The sequence below is a fragment of the Carassius carassius genome, chromosome 10 (genome assembly GCF_963082965.1).
Source record: "Carassius carassius chromosome 10, fCarCar2.1, whole genome shotgun sequence".
In the NCBI taxonomy this organism is placed as follows: domain Eukaryota; kingdom Metazoa; phylum Chordata; class Actinopteri; order Cypriniformes; family Cyprinidae; genus Carassius; species Carassius carassius.
Window position 1 is genome coordinate 23,205,272 of NC_081764.1, and position 15,703 is coordinate 23,220,974.

The 15,703-nt window shown below is 35.6% G+C and overlaps 1 protein-coding gene across 3 annotated transcripts in view; it reads left to right on the forward strand.

Annotated features, from left to right (window-relative positions):
- LOC132151969 (inactive rhomboid protein 2-like) overlaps positions 1-15,703 on the forward strand; it is a 62,842-nt gene that overhangs the window by 15,054 nt on the left and 32,085 nt on the right. For 2 of the 3 annotated variants that reach the window (XM_059560554.1, XM_059560553.1), the window contains 5 exons: positions 1,913-2,052; positions 2,868-3,001; positions 7,433-7,616; positions 12,701-12,910; positions 13,549-13,677. In XM_059560554.1, coding sequence (XP_059416537.1) covers positions 1,933-2,052; positions 2,868-3,001; positions 7,433-7,616; positions 12,701-12,910; positions 13,549-13,677 — 777 coding nt within the window. In that variant the 5' untranslated portion in view covers positions 1,913-1,932. Of the gene's footprint in view, positions 1-1,912; positions 2,053-2,867; positions 3,014-7,432; positions 7,617-12,700; positions 12,911-13,548; positions 13,678-15,703 lie in introns of those variants that run through there. The other variant, XM_059560555.1, reaches the window with a different exon arrangement.

Sequence of the window (15,703 nt, forward strand, 5' to 3'; positions counted from 1 at the left end):
TCCCGAAACCGTCGCGCACCATAATGACGTAAGCGTGCTCCGGCACGAATGCTGAAACCCTATGTGAGTGCAGGCCAGAGGGGGAGCGGGGAGGGGGGACAATCGTACTCGGGCCTGGTTCATGGTAACCGTGCCTAGTGTGAGTACACCCTTAATGTTTTCCCCCGATCGCTCTGATCCCTCAGGTCATCAGGCGAGTCAGGGAAGACAGGCATAGAGTCCTCCTGGTGGCCCCACTCTGGAGGAGCCAGGTTTGGTCCTCAGAGCTGTTCAGGCTTTCCTCGAAAGCCCCATGGCCGATCCCCCTGAGACGGGACCTCCTCTCTCAGGCGAACATGACAATCTAGCATCCACAGCCAGAACTCTGGGCTCTGCACGTATGGTCCCTCAATGGGAGCCTCTTAGCCTCCCGGGTAAGTGCCACACACCATTGTTCTGGTGAGAGCCCCATCTACAAGATGCCTCTACGCCCAGAAATGGTCAGTCTTCATTCACTGGTGCTCAGACCTGATCTTCGGCCCCTAACTCTCAAAACCGCTCTGCTACTTGCTCTAGCATCGGTCAAGCGTGTTGGCAACCTGCAGGCCCTCTCAGTGAGCCTTGCATGCCTTGAGTTTGGGCCCAATGACTCGAAGGTCATTTAAAAAAAAAGTGCTCTCGACGCCGTTCAGAGCAAAAGGTAATTTCCCTCTCGGCTCTGCCTCCTTTTTCAGGTGAGAGAGAGCTGGATTTACTCTGCCCAGCGAGGGCTTTGAGGATATACATTGAGCGGTCACAGCCATTCAGGCAATCTGACCAGCTTTTTGTCTGCTTTGGTGGCCGCACCAAGAGGTCTTCGGTCTCAAAGCAACGCCTCTCGCATTTGATAGTCGATGTTATCGCTCTATGTTACTCATCTTTGGGCCTTGAGTGCCCCATAGGAGTAAGAGCCCACTCTATCAAGGACATCTGTGAGGTGGCCGGCTGGTCCTGCCATAATTGTAGGTCACAAAAAGTACTGAACATTCTAAATGATCTGTAGCTATGTTAAATTTTAAATCAGCATTTGGAACATGATGGATATACAAAATAATAACACATTCCAAAGCAAAGTGACAGAACTGACACCATAGCCACAGCATTTTTGTGAACATAAGAACTAACAGCTAAGTATGTGAATGTAGTAAGCTCATGTGTACTGTTACACATCAGAAAATGCATGTAAAACAATCTTATCATAAGAATAATGTATGGCGACTTTTGAGAACAAGTTCAACTATTTGCTCGGAACTAAGCAAAAGTGTGAAAAGTTTAATGTTCCAAGCACAAACTATTTGTGAAAAAATAGAAATGGAAACGATAAGCTCCAAAAAAGATTGACTTGCTGTAAACTCAAACAGAACTTTCATCTGTATTCTCATGTTCTGCTTCATGGACCTAGTAGACTTTATCTTAGTCAGTTTTTATATTCTTATGTATGGTTCTTCTATGTCTTGCTATCAAATTAGAGAACTGTTTGTTATTGTCATGATTGGTTTATTGTTGTTGTGAAAAGTCTATAAGTAAATCATAACAAAGAACTTTCAAAATTTCTTTCAAAAACTGATTTTAGACAGGCTTTCTACAAATACTATACATTGTGATTGTGGGATGTTGTGAAGGGTACATCTAAACTACCTTTATAAAACTTACACAAACATTAAAATTTGACTTAATGCTTTTCCTCCTATATACTTTTTTTATCTGCCTTGTTTCTTAATGAATATGACTTTTTTTCAGTAATACCATTAAATGTAATGTTTATATAGAAATATCATTACAAATGGTACATGTAAGATTTCTTATTTCAGTTATCTTTAGATTTAAAACATAAATGTTACATCCAATAATAAATATGGTTTGACTATATTAATTATATATTTTTTTTTAATAGACCTGAAAAACAGAATCAGGATGTCATCTGAGGAAGAAGATGCCTCAAACAGTAACAGTGGTCAATCAAAAAGTAGGCTGAAGAGCAAGAAGCCACCAAGTCTGATGATTGCAATTCCCAAAACCGAGGCTGACAAAAAGGTATCTAAAAGTGTCCAAAATAAAGGAAAAAAAAAAAAAAAAAAGTATACCTCACAGAATAGCATGGTGCTTGTGGGTGATTTTTCATGTGGCTTGTGCACTTCACAAAAAAAAAAACACACACACACAAATGAGCAAAAAGTAATATTAATATAAAGATTTGGGCCATTTTTGTCTTCTGAAAATATTTTACTACAATTTCTATTTTAAGTTTTAAAGCAATGCAAGATAGTTTTAGTTAAAAACGTTTTCATTTTGTTTGCTTTGGTATTGTGGGTATGGAGTGTGGACTGATGTGAAAAAAATAAACATTTTAGCATTTAGCTACTACATACAGTGTGGACAAAAAAAGCGGTTTGATTTCTTATGCTCAAATTGTATTGATAGATATGGATGAATAAACAAAACAGATGTTCTGTGGTGTATAGTTTTGTTATCAACATATTATTAATTAAAGAATTTGTTAGATCAAAATGTTAATATTAGATTTTTCATGTCAAATAACGATTTTAGCTGCTGACACTGAACAGACCGTTCATTCACAGTTTATTAGTACATCTTGATTACTAAATGGCAAAGAACTGATGAAAATAGTCAGTTCTGTTTGACTGACTGCAAACAAACTTTAGAATTCAGCGCTGTAGTCTTACCAGTTCACAACAAGGAATTAATGTTTTAAAAAAGTTACCTGCTGTATAGAAAGCTTTTAAGAAAGAACTAGTTGTAAACATTCTTTATTTTTTGAGATTTGTGAGGCTTCAAAGCAAATACATTCTGCTGGGTCCTAATTGCATGAGTGTTTGTGATTTTTATAGTCCCTGCAGCCATCTTTTAAGAAAAGTGTGAGTCTACAGCAGTCAAGTGAAGGACTTTCAGACAGCAGTCCATCTACCAGAGACAGACGAACAACGTTCAAGAGGCAAACATCGCTCTCTCAGAGCATTCGCAGGTAAAATCACAGGTGAATCAGTGAATAAAGAAATAGATTAATAGAGTTTTATTTTATTTTTAAATATCAATTAGAAATATAAGACTGTAAAGAAACTTTAGCATTTTGTATTATACAGTGATCACACAGAACTGGTAAATTGAAATAAATGTATCATTTAAAGGGGTCATATGATGCTGCTAAAAAGAATGTTATTTGGAGTTTTTGGTGTAAGGCAATGCGTTTATGTGGTTTAAGGTTAAAAAAACACATAATTTTCCATATAATATACATTATTGTTTGTCCTCTATGCCCCGCCTTCTGAAACACATTGAACAATGCTCATCATTCTGAAAAGGTGAGGTGTGCTCTGATTGGCCAGCTATCCAGTGCGTTGGGATTGGCCGAATGCCTCAAATGTATGATGCAAATGTTATGCCCCTTAACATACTATGCTGTCTTCCAGGCCAGCAGCACGAGACTCAGTCCAGCTGCTCTGCTCGTGCACATCCCATCATCGGTTCTCTTTTGGCAGTTCAGTCAGTCAATGTAGTGTTAGGAGTAACTAAATAACTTGGGATATTGGTTTATTTCGCATCACAGGGAGTGTAAGCCACGTTTATAAAATGAATAACTGAAGTAATTAGTGGATTAGTGCATACTGGAGAAGCGAACTGTTTCAAAGATTCAGTTTGATTTGGTGAACTGATTCGACCGGTTTTTTTCGCAAAGATTTGTTTGCGATCTGGACATCATACAGGATAAAACCACTAAAACCCATTACAAAGAGGCATGTGTTGCATCCAGTGGGGACACAATTACTGATTATAATGACTTAAAATGTCTTTTTAAGCGTTGTGTTGCGTATTATACTGATTAAACATAAAACCATGTCTGCATTTATGATCTGAGAAACAACAAACAACAAGCCTACTCTACTGCTCAAAACTCGCGTTTGAATCATCATTGGCCAATTATTTAAATATAAAATATGTACTTACAGGCTATGAGTCAGACTGTCCTTGCAAATTTTTAACTGCCCAACTTTATAGAAACAGCCTTTGTGCCACAGATGCATTGCAGGCTACTGGTTCAGGAAAGTCATCATCCTCCATAAAATGCACACATCTGAATATTTGGGTTGGATTGTTCTGGAACAGTGTTGAAATTCAACTCAACTGATTTCTAGTCTTGACCTCTTTTGGAAGTCCAAACTAAGTAGTTAGGCTTTCACAAGGGAACACATAGCGACTCCACAACATGGCGCCAGCGGCAACCGCGAGAATAAAAGGTACACCTTCTTTCCTTGCGTGAACATTTGGGTGGCGATATGCAAACCTTCCCACATAGTGACGTAGAGATGTGGGGGCGTGTTAGAACAAGCCATTTTAGGTGGGCATGGATGAGCCTTAACTATTTCGATTTGAGACTTTAGTCTTTGCAAATTTACAGATCTTTTTTATGCACCAAGAGCTTGTAACACTCAAAAGAGAAAGGAAAATTGAAATCGCATCATATGACCCCTTTAAAGAAGTTTTAGTTTTATCGAACCGAAGACAAGGACTACTGAGTTAAAATAACAAAATGTGCATTGAAGTGAAGATACAAATATAGATGGTCAGTAATGACAGATTTAGATACAGCTAACCCAGTTAGTACCTATGTAAACAAAAACGTTTTGATGGGTAATTTTATCTGTCAAAAAAGTTAAACTGATTAGCCTACATAATAAAATGCATGTCTCCTGACCTTAAAGGTGTACTTGGATAAGACCATTTTAAACAACTACATAGATATTTGTCTGTAGATTTTTAAGGGCCCAAACATTAAGCCTGTTTTGGTAATTATTCTTTTTAATATGGACCTGAGAGACTTTAAGTGATATAAATTTCGAACTTGGTGGGATGGTCATATTTTTCATCCACTACTTAAGCACCCCATGCATGTGTTAGAAACTAATAGTAAATGATAGTTACTAGGTAAATATGTAAACAAATAATTAATTCAGTGGCAGGCAGGAAGGTATATGTAATACAATGTAATAAATGTGTTTCACTTTATTTTTTATGGTTCTGTAATTCTGTGAGACTAATTATTTTATGATTCATTTTCATGTAGCATAATATTTGTGGTCAATATTTAGGTAAGGTACATTTTAGAACTTCTGTCATTCATTATGAAACATTGGTTTAGAAACAAACAAGTTTTTGAATGAATTTTGCATATTTTTATTTATTTATTTATTTTGAAAGCTATTTTGCAAGGGTGGAAACATTCTAGAAGTTTCTGGAATATTCTAGTGCTAGCATTGTGGGGCTAGTCATAAAATACCAAAATCATCCTACATACAATTCTGAAGTTTATATTTTCTATCTTTATTTTGTTTCTTTAAAAATGATATTACCTGAAAACAAATAAACTGTTTTATTGTTTTACAGAGTTATTGTCTTAACTCAAGTGTGTTCAAACAGGGTCCTGAAGGGCCACTGTCCTGCTGAGTTTAGCTCCAGCTTGCCTCATTACCCCTCTTTCACACTGCAAGCGCGAGCAGCGCGCGAGCAGCGCATATTTTTTTCGGTGTCCATGTTAATCAATGAGTGCATTCACACCGGGAGCAGGAGCAGCGCGTGAGCGTCAAGCAGGAGCATCGAGTGAACAGCAGTGCAGCGGGGGTTTTGGCGTCAGTTCTATTTTTGCTATTTTTTCTCACGCTCAATTAAAGTGAAAGCACACTTTTGATGGACAAAATAAATGTGATTTAACACAAAACGTGCTCAAAATGCACAGAATAAGCATGTCAAGAGTTTTAACAACAATGCCAATGTCTAGTGTTTTAACAATTATGCCAGAACAGAAAATTAAGTATAACAAATATGTATTTACCCATTTAAACTTTTTAATGAATCGTTTTGGGTGAAAGTATGTTGTATTATTATAAAAACAAATGTTGAAAGAATTATATCCATTGTTTGAAATGGTTATACTGTCTGCCGAACACGCTTTGCAGCCGCTGCTGTGATGCTGTACTTATATGCTTCCAGTGTGAATACTCGCGAGAGTCTGCTGCTGCAGTGGCGGTGTAGTTGCACGGACGCGCTGCTCGCGCATCGCTCACACTTGCGGTGTGAAAGAGGGGTTACACCTGCCTGGAAGTGTCTAGTATGCTTAATAAGACCTTGATTAGCTGTTCAGGTGTGTATAATTGCAGCTGGAGCTCAATTTTACAGGACCGTGGCCCTTCAGGGATTGGATAGCACTGCCCTGGTCTAAATCATTTTCCAATTTAACTTTAATGTTATGTAAATTATGAACTTTAATTATGCTTTGTTCTTTAAATGCAAACTGAGGGTGAATTTTTTATTTATTTTAATTTAATCTTAATTTCATCTTTTAAATAACTTTTTATTTGTAGATGTCTATAAAATAATGTGATTGAACCATAAATTTGATAATAGCCCTTTGCCAGCCCAAGCCCACATCATTAAAGGCATTTGATTAAAAATCTGGATCTCTTGCTCTTTCGACTTAAACCAACTTGCGATGCCTAATATTTGTCAAACATCCAAACGTTTCACCTATGCAATAATATCTAATATTCCTATTTGTCTTTCTCCCACAGAATATCAATGCACTGAAGCATCAAGTGATCCAATCTCCACAAATTTCCGCTTTAGACTTTAGGTTTTCTAAAAAATAACATATGCCAAATATTCCATGTTTAATACAAAGGTGTATATAAACTGGAAGATTTTGAAACAGAATTAAGAATTTTGTGAGTATGCTAATTTTAAATGGACAGATTTTTTCAAACAAAGATAATTTTACTAAGTTAGTATTTCCTTCCTTTTAAAATCTGTATATCATTATTGCAATTATATACATTGTATAAATATTTGGAATAATCATTCCTAAGTACTAAGTATAATATACTAAGTATAATTCCTAACTACATTCCTAAGTTTAATTCCATTTAATATATTTCTTTTTAAAGCCCTTTTGTATTTTACCCCCATTTCCTAGCTTATGTCTTAACCTGACAAATCTCCACATAGATCTAGCTCTACTAATTCTGAGGTTAAGTAATTTTCTTTTAAAACCAATATTGCATAAAATGCAAATTTATGTTCCTCAACTGTAAGACCTTTTATTGAAGAATTAAATCTAATTATGCTAATGGATCTATACATGAAGCAAATGCCTTAAGTGACAAAGGATTTCAAATTTCTCTGAAAGAATGGGATTCAATTTTATTTATTTATTTATTAACTAATTTAATAAACTGTTGATTAAAACCAAATTAGCAAATAAAAAAAAAAATAAGAGCCTGTCAAATTAAGTGTTTGACCAACATTGTCATACAGTAAACAGTTTATCACAAATCCATTTTGATCTAAATTATTTATTGTAGGTGGTGCTATAATAAATATATAGTTTTGTTCTTTTTTAATACAGGGGTACAGCTCAGTGGTTTGGAGTGGGCAGTGATAGTGAATCCAAGCAGCAGGAATGGCACAGGAAGAGTCTTCGACACTGCAGTCAGAGATATGGCAAACTGAAGCCTCAGTATTGTGAGCAGAATGAGGCAGCCAGCATAGATTATGGCCCGGAGTCACCAGTGGCCGCCAGAATGCCAAAGGTAACTGCTCAATATGTACACAAAATAATTTCTGTACTTAATGTACAACAGATACAAAAATAAAACAATCTTACTTGAACAATTTCTTAAATTTCTTCAACTGGTAATTCCTATGTACTTCATAAACAATATTTTGATATTTTTCTATATATTAATAGGGTTGTCCATTAATTAAAACATTTAATATGATATTCTGATTGGTTATATCAATATATTATGTGTAATTAATTTAAGGATAATTTACAAAATTGTTTTTACAGATGATTAAAGCATTGACTCATCGGTATAAAAAGTAGCTTAAGAATATCAAATGTTTGTTTTATTCCAGTATCCTTGAATATAAGCTTATAACTGACCTAAAGTCCACAGCATTTTTTTTTCTTGCAGTTTTCTTGCAAGTTTATTTGCCTGAGGCAAAGTCACTGACTGCTCATACTAAAAATGTGTGAGACTGTTTGAATAAACATTATTGAAGTATTGGAATTACTAGATGATTGCATTTTTTATGTATCCATGTTTTGCTTTACATTTGTACAAAGGCTATGTTGAATTTATTTAAAAATTCCAATTCCTTTATATCTAGTGTCTAAAGAAGAATGCAAAAGTATTTAATTTCACCTCAGATTTTGCATGATATTTGTCCATGTCATTTGTGGCAGGTTCAAACTAATTTGCACTCAGTAGACATGAACATTATTAATAAAAATCACTTTAAAGAACTTATGGAACTTCTATAACTTATAGAATATTATTATATAATGTATAGCTGCTGGTACACATCAATCTTTTCATGTGATCATGTCACCTCTCATGTGTACAGGTACTTTTTACATATGGTCAATGTGAACATGCAAGTAATTGCCATGGTAATGAACAACATTATTTTGTAATTGATTATGTTGATTTATAATTTGTTAGCAAAATGATGTTATGTAATAGCACTAAATGAAAAGATTCATTCAGAAAAGTATAGTAAACATATTAAACTCCCAAGGAACATCCTGTCTGCCAAATGTATGCTGAAAATAACATGTAACATTGAAGTACAACAATATTTAATGCAAACTAGTTCAATTGTGCACGATTTAAAATTAGAGTATTAAACAATTTAAAAAAAAGCTAGTATGCTTTTGGAATCACGTAGGCCTGTATTTAACTACACAGTTGAAACACTAAGTATGCATCCGCCTTCAATGCACTCCACTGGTAAAATTGCTGGTGCAGAATCAGTCTGTAAATAGGGCACCCAAAGAAAAGGTTTTCATGTGAGGGTGCAACCACATTACCTTTCTTATAACATATTGAAAAGTACATGCCTTATATTATACAGTGACTATAAGAAATGTATTTATAATTCCAGGCTGCAGCTCTGCATTTGGGTCTAGAACTGGCTCCTCAAAGCAGGAATTAGCAGAATCACATAGACATTTCATCCCTGTAACCATTAACAAAAAGAATCACTCCAAGATAATTCACTTTAGCACAAGTTTTGGTCAAGCAGGCCACCTGATTCAAAGAGTTTTCTTTATTTTCATGACTATGAAAATTGTAGATTCACACTGAAGGCATCAAAACTATGAGTTAACACATATGGAATTATATACATAACAAAAAAAGTGTGAAAAAACTGAAAATATGTCATATTCTAGGTGCTTCAAAGTAGCCATCTTTTGCTTTGATTACTGCTTTGCACACTCTTGGCATTCTCTTGATGAGCTTCAAGAGGTAGTCGTCTGAAATGGTCTTCCAACAGTCTTGAAGGAGTTCCCTGAGAGATGCTTAGCACTTGTTGGCCCTTTTGCCTTCAGTCTGTGGTCCAGCTCACCCCTAAACCATCTCGATTGGGTTCAGGTCCGGTGACTGTGGAGGCCAGGTCATCTGGCGCAGCACCCCATCACTCTCCTTCTTGGTCAAATAGCCCTTGATGCCTTCAGTGGGACTCTACAATTTTTATAGTCATGAAAATAAAGAAAACTCTTTGAATGAGAAGGTGCGTCCAAACTTTTGGTCTGTACTGTATATATATATATATATATATATATATATATATATATATATATGAGTATATAGTATGGTACATTGATAACAGAATATCCCTGTCACATTCTTCTGGCACAATATCCTGGAATGAGAGCAAGGGCTTAATATTGCCCACTCTATTATTCTCTAAAATAAGTGTGAGAAGACTATTGAGTTTGTCAAATTATTCTAAATAGATTTTAATTGATATGTCTATATTAGCTTAAATGCAATGTTTTTGTGTTCTGGGGATTTCTCAAGTGCCAGTTAGTCAACAACTGTTACAAATCTTCTATTTAAACATTAGTGAAATTAGCTGTAGCGCACATTCTGAGATCATACAGGACATTTTTTTGCATTGTTTGCATAGTTTTTTTCTTGTTATTCTTTTGTGTGTGTGTGTCCTGTGTTATAAGCAACATGTCAAATCTTTTAAAAGTTGCAACTGTTTGGTTACCAACATTCTTTAAAGGGTTAGTTCACCCAATAATCAAAATTATGTAATTAATAACTCACCTTCATGTCGTTCCAAACCAGTGAGACCTCCGTTTATCTTCGGATCACAGTTTAAGATATTTTAGATTTAGTCGAGAGCTCTCAGTCCCTCCATTGAAACTGTGTGTACAGTCCAGAAAGGTAAGAAAAACATCATCAAAGTAGTCCATGTGACAGCAGAGGGTCAGTTAGAATTTTTTGAAGCATCAAAAATACGTTTTGGTCATTTTGGTTTGGTCCAAAAATAGCAAAAACTACGACTTCATTCAGCATTGTCTTCTCTTCCGTGTCTGTTGTGAGAGAGTTCAAAAACAAAGCAGTTTGTGATATCCGGTTCGCGACGAATCATTCGATGTAACTGGATCTTTTTGAACCAAAATTCTGGACATGGACAGTACAGTCGTGGCCAAAAGTTTTGAGAATTACATAAATATTAGTTTTCAAAATGTTTGCTGCTAAACTGCTTTTAGATCTTTGTTTCAGTTGTTTCTGTGATGTACTGAAATATAATTACAAGCACTTCATACGTTTCAAAGGCTTTTATCGACAATTACATGACATTTATGCAAAAAGTCAGTATTTGCAGTGTTGGCCCTTCTTTTTCAGGACCCCTGCAATTCGACTGGGCATGCTCTCAATCAACTTCTGGGCCAAATCCTGACTGATAGCAACCCATTCTTTCATAATCACTTCTTGGAGTTTGTTAGAATTAGTGGGTTTTTGTTTGTCCACCCGCCTCTTGAGGATTGACCACAAGTTCTCAATGGGATTAAGATCTGGGGAGTTTCCAAGCCATGGACCCAAAATTTCAACATTCTGGTCCCCGAGCCACTTAGTTATCACTTTTGCCTTATGGCACGGTGCTCCATCGTGCTGGAAAATGCATTGTTCTTCACCAAACTGTTGTTGTATTGTTGTAAGAAGTTGCTGTTGGAGGGTGTTTTGGTACCATTCTTTATTCATGGCTGTGTTTTTGGGCAGAATTGTGAGTGAGCCCACTCCCTTGGATGAGAAGCAACCCCACACATGAATGGTTTCAGGATGCTTTACTGTTGGCATGACACAGGACTGATGGTAGCGCTCACCTTTTCTTCTCCGGGCAAGCCTTTTTCCAGATTCCCCAAACAATCGGAAAGGGGCTTCATCGGAGAATATGACTTTGCCCCAGTCCTCAGCAGTCCATTCACTATACTTTCTGCAGAAGATCAATCTGTCCCTGATGTTTTTTTGGAGAGAAGTGGCTTCTTTGCTGCCCTTCTTGACACCAGGCCATCTTCCAAAAGTCTTCGCCTCACTGTGCGTGCAGATGCGCTCACACCTGCCTGCTGCCATTCCTGAGCAAGCTCTGCACTGGTGGCACTCCGATCCCGCAGCTGAATCCTCTTTAGGAGACGATCCTGGCGCTTGCTGGACTTTCTTGGACGCCCTGAAGCCTTCTTTACAAGAATTGAACCTCTTTCCTTGAAGTTCTTGATGATCCTATAAATTGTTTATTTAGGTGCAATCTTAGTAGCCACAATATCCTTGCCTGTGAAGCCATTTTTATGCAACGCAATGATGGCTGCACGCGTTTCTTTGCAGGTCACCATGGTTAACAATGGAAGAACAATGATTTCAAGCATCACCCTCCTTTTAACATGTCAAGTCTGCCATTCTAACCCAATCAGCCTGACATAATGATCTCCAGCCTTGTGCTCGTCAACATTCTCACCTGAGTTAACAAGACGATTACTGAAATGATCTCAGCAGGTCCTTTAATGACAGCAATGAAATGCAGTGGAAAGGTTTTTTTGGGATTAAGTTAATTTTCATGGCAAAGAAGGACTATGCAATTCATCTGATCACTCTTCATAACATTCACGACTGTAGACCGTACACACAGTTTCAATGGAGGGACTGAGAGCTCTCGGACTAAATCTAAAATATCTTAAACTCTGTTTGGAACGACATGAAGGGTGAGTTATTAATTACATAATTTTGATTATTGGGTGAACTAACCCTTTAAAATATCTTATTTTGTGTTCAGCAGAAGAAGGTTGCCCTCTGTTCTATTCTCATGCAGTCTCATGCAATCTATCTCACTGTTTTTGAAAGAAAGACAATGTCCTGTGTGAACTACTTCTTGGGTATTCTGTGCTGCCTGCTTTCAGCAAGACACTTTTCCTGTAGTAGTACCTGAGGTTGGGCTGACTGCAAGCTAGCAAAAACATGAAAGTGGTTATTATGGCATTTTCATAAAATGGTAAATTAATTAAAAAAAAATAGAATTAAATGCATTTTTTTAGATTAGCTGCATATTTTAGGCCTTTCTCTGCATGTTAGTATGACTTGTTTGTGTTTCTTTGTATTTTGAAGACTAACTGTTATAGTCATCAGCTGTGATCAGAAGCCTTTATTTATTCAGTGTATAGAAGTACTATAATTAAATCATCCATTCGTTCAACTAAATCCTTTATCCTTTTTCAGTTATTTATACCAGTTACCTTAAGTTAAGGGTGTGTATTTTTTTTTTTTTTATTAATGTCACTAATACTGATTCATATTCTGTCTTGCTCTCTTTCTCTCTTAAGATTGTGGATCCTTTGGCTCGTGGGCGACAGTTTCGTTATGAGGAGTCCGAGCGACCGAGGACACCCCATACAGCATATCCTCCTTTGACCCCAGGAGTGACCTCTCTATGCTCATTCACCAGCCAACGTTCTGGTTACACACGTTTGCCACGGAGAAAAAGAGAATCGGTGGCCCGAATGAGCATCCGTGCTGCATCCAACCTTTTTAAGGTCTGTGTTACTACGGAAATTATTGACATTGCACCTTTGTAGATATTTAATTTGTGTTTATTAGTGTTAGTTATTATTATATTTTGCATGTTAGTATTTAACCTCAGGAAAGGTACTTGTATGTGCATACATTTTAAGGGATTTAAGGGGTTCAACCAAAAATATAATTTACTTACCCTTGACTTGACTTGTTCCAAGCCTTTATGAGTTTCTTTCTTTTGTTGAACACAAAATAAGATATTTTGAAGAATGTTGAACAGTTTAACAGTTAAACAGTTTGTGGTCCCTTTTTTTTGCATAGCAACTGGCAGCAACTGTTTGGTTACCCACATTCTTTAAAATATCGTCTTCTGTGTTCAGCAGAATAAAGACATTTTTAAATGTTTGGAACAATATGAGGATGAATAAATGGTGAAAAATTTTTTTTTGGGTGAACTGTCCCTTAAAGTGTGTGATTATAATGAATTGGGTATTTATGTTTTTGACCATTGTAGACACATTTTCCAGTCCTATTATGGCTATATTGCTAAGCTCACATTGTTTTTCATTTTGTAAAAAAAAAAAATTTGCTTATATCTGTACTGGAATATGTAAGGTCATGTAGTACTATCCTCTCTTGACATGTTCTGGTAATATAGGGTCGACAGGGTCTACAGGGCACTCAAAGTGGACGTGGATTTCAGAGGAGGAGTTTTGCTCGGCCCAGCTGGCTTGAAGACGACACTGTGGATACAGCAGACACCTCTGATTCAGTATTTTTTAGCAAAGTGCGTATATTTATCCGTCTTTGTCTCCGATCTTTCCACTCCCTTGTGAAAGAAAAGTGTGCTTAATTGTATTGAAGGCACCTTTATAGTGTACTTCAATTCTTAATTATATTTTTAAAAATCTGAAAAAATTACTGAAATAAAAGGGTACTTAATTGTACTTAGAGTACATTTTTATGACTGTTTCTTAAAATGCACTTTGTAATATCTAATTAGTTTTACCTGAAAGTACATTTTAAACCAATGTTTTAACATTTAACATTTGTTGTTACTTATTTGGAGATGTTGATTAACATGGTAATTTTAAATAAGAATATTTTTATATTCTTAATAGTGTTAGTCAATATTAGTCAGTTGAAAGATAATATATTTAAAATGTACTAAATTGCAAGCATTAAAATGTGAAATTACAAATATATTTAAATACAACATACAACTTTAAATAGAAATTACATAAAAACATATTTGAGTTACCATAAATGTTTGTCAGTACACTTTAACCATATTTCAAAAACAACAGAAGTATCAAATTACATATGAAGGTTAGATTTACTTAAGAGTGATTTAATAACCCACTTTTGAAGGAATTGAGTTCAACATACTGGATTTAATATACATTTAAACTATAAAAAAAAATTATTTAATTGCAAAAAAAGTTTGTATTGAAGTGTATTCTACTACTGTTTTAATACATTTTAAAAAGTATGCTAAAGTTTACTTATTTTTCACAAGTTCTTACATTTAGCAGATAAATGCTTTGTAACACTTTAGATAAGGAAACTCATTTAACTCATAACAATTAACATAAATTCCGAATTTGCTGCTTATTGATAGTAAGTAAAGTGGTTGTTGTAGAAGATATGTTTAGCTATAGGGTACAGTCAAGGGATCTAGAACATGGTCATGCAGAATAAGGCATTAGTACTTGCTTTATAAGTACAGCCAATATACTATATACATGATAATAAGCAACTAGTTAATAGTGAATTGAGCTTCCTGGTCTGCATTTTATGACATTTATGTCTACCGTTTTTCCACCCATTTTGTCCTTTGAAAGACAAAATAGTAATAGCTGATAGACCGTATAAGATAGGGGTGCACCGAAATATATATATATAAGCTGCGCAAATCAATGGTGATAATGAACATGGATTTGCTCAGCTTGTCAGTTAACAACGGCTCCGTGTAGTAACAGCTGCTCTATGTGAAATCACGCACCTGATGGAATTTAGATAACCGGCTTTACTGATGAGATGCACATTATTCATCGGTCGATATATATCGTGCACCCCTAGTATAAGACTCTGTGTATAAGAATCAGTAAAGCTGTTTGTTGTTAGGATAACAAAAAGTTTTAAAAGTTAAACTTTTAGGCTGGTCGGCAAAAGTAATTACCATAAATATGTCCGGGGGAAATAGGAAGGAGAAATTTGAATTATTTACTAATAAATTGTGTTTTCTGAGTCTGTGTCACATGGATGAAGTTGCTGATCCTGACTCGCCTATATATATATATATATATATATATATATATATATATATATATATATATATAGTAAGCTATTTGCTGAATTTCTGTACATTTTCGTGAAGCGCTCCTGTTCAAGACAAGAAGGCAGAAAGCACATCGTCTTTATTTTATAAAAGCGCAACGTTTTGTTGATTTTGTGAGCGCACACAAATAAAAGTACACCCTTTACAATTACGAATGAAGCACTACTCTTACAAAAATGATGGCATATCCACTGAAAAAAATTAAAGTGATTGTGCTGGCATCTCCATGTCCTGCAAAGTGCATTTTAGCATGCACTCTCCATACAAACTATTGGATATAGCACACATTTATCTAGGTTTAACGTTTAAATATGCAACTGTTTTATATCTATAGATTGTATTTTTTTAGGCATGCCATTATGATTTGAGAAGGCTAAATTGATCAAACATAGGCTCACTGTCTGACAATGGCCGCTTGGTCTTTACTTTAGAAAACAAAAATGTGTATTTAATGAACAAAAAAATGCTTCAA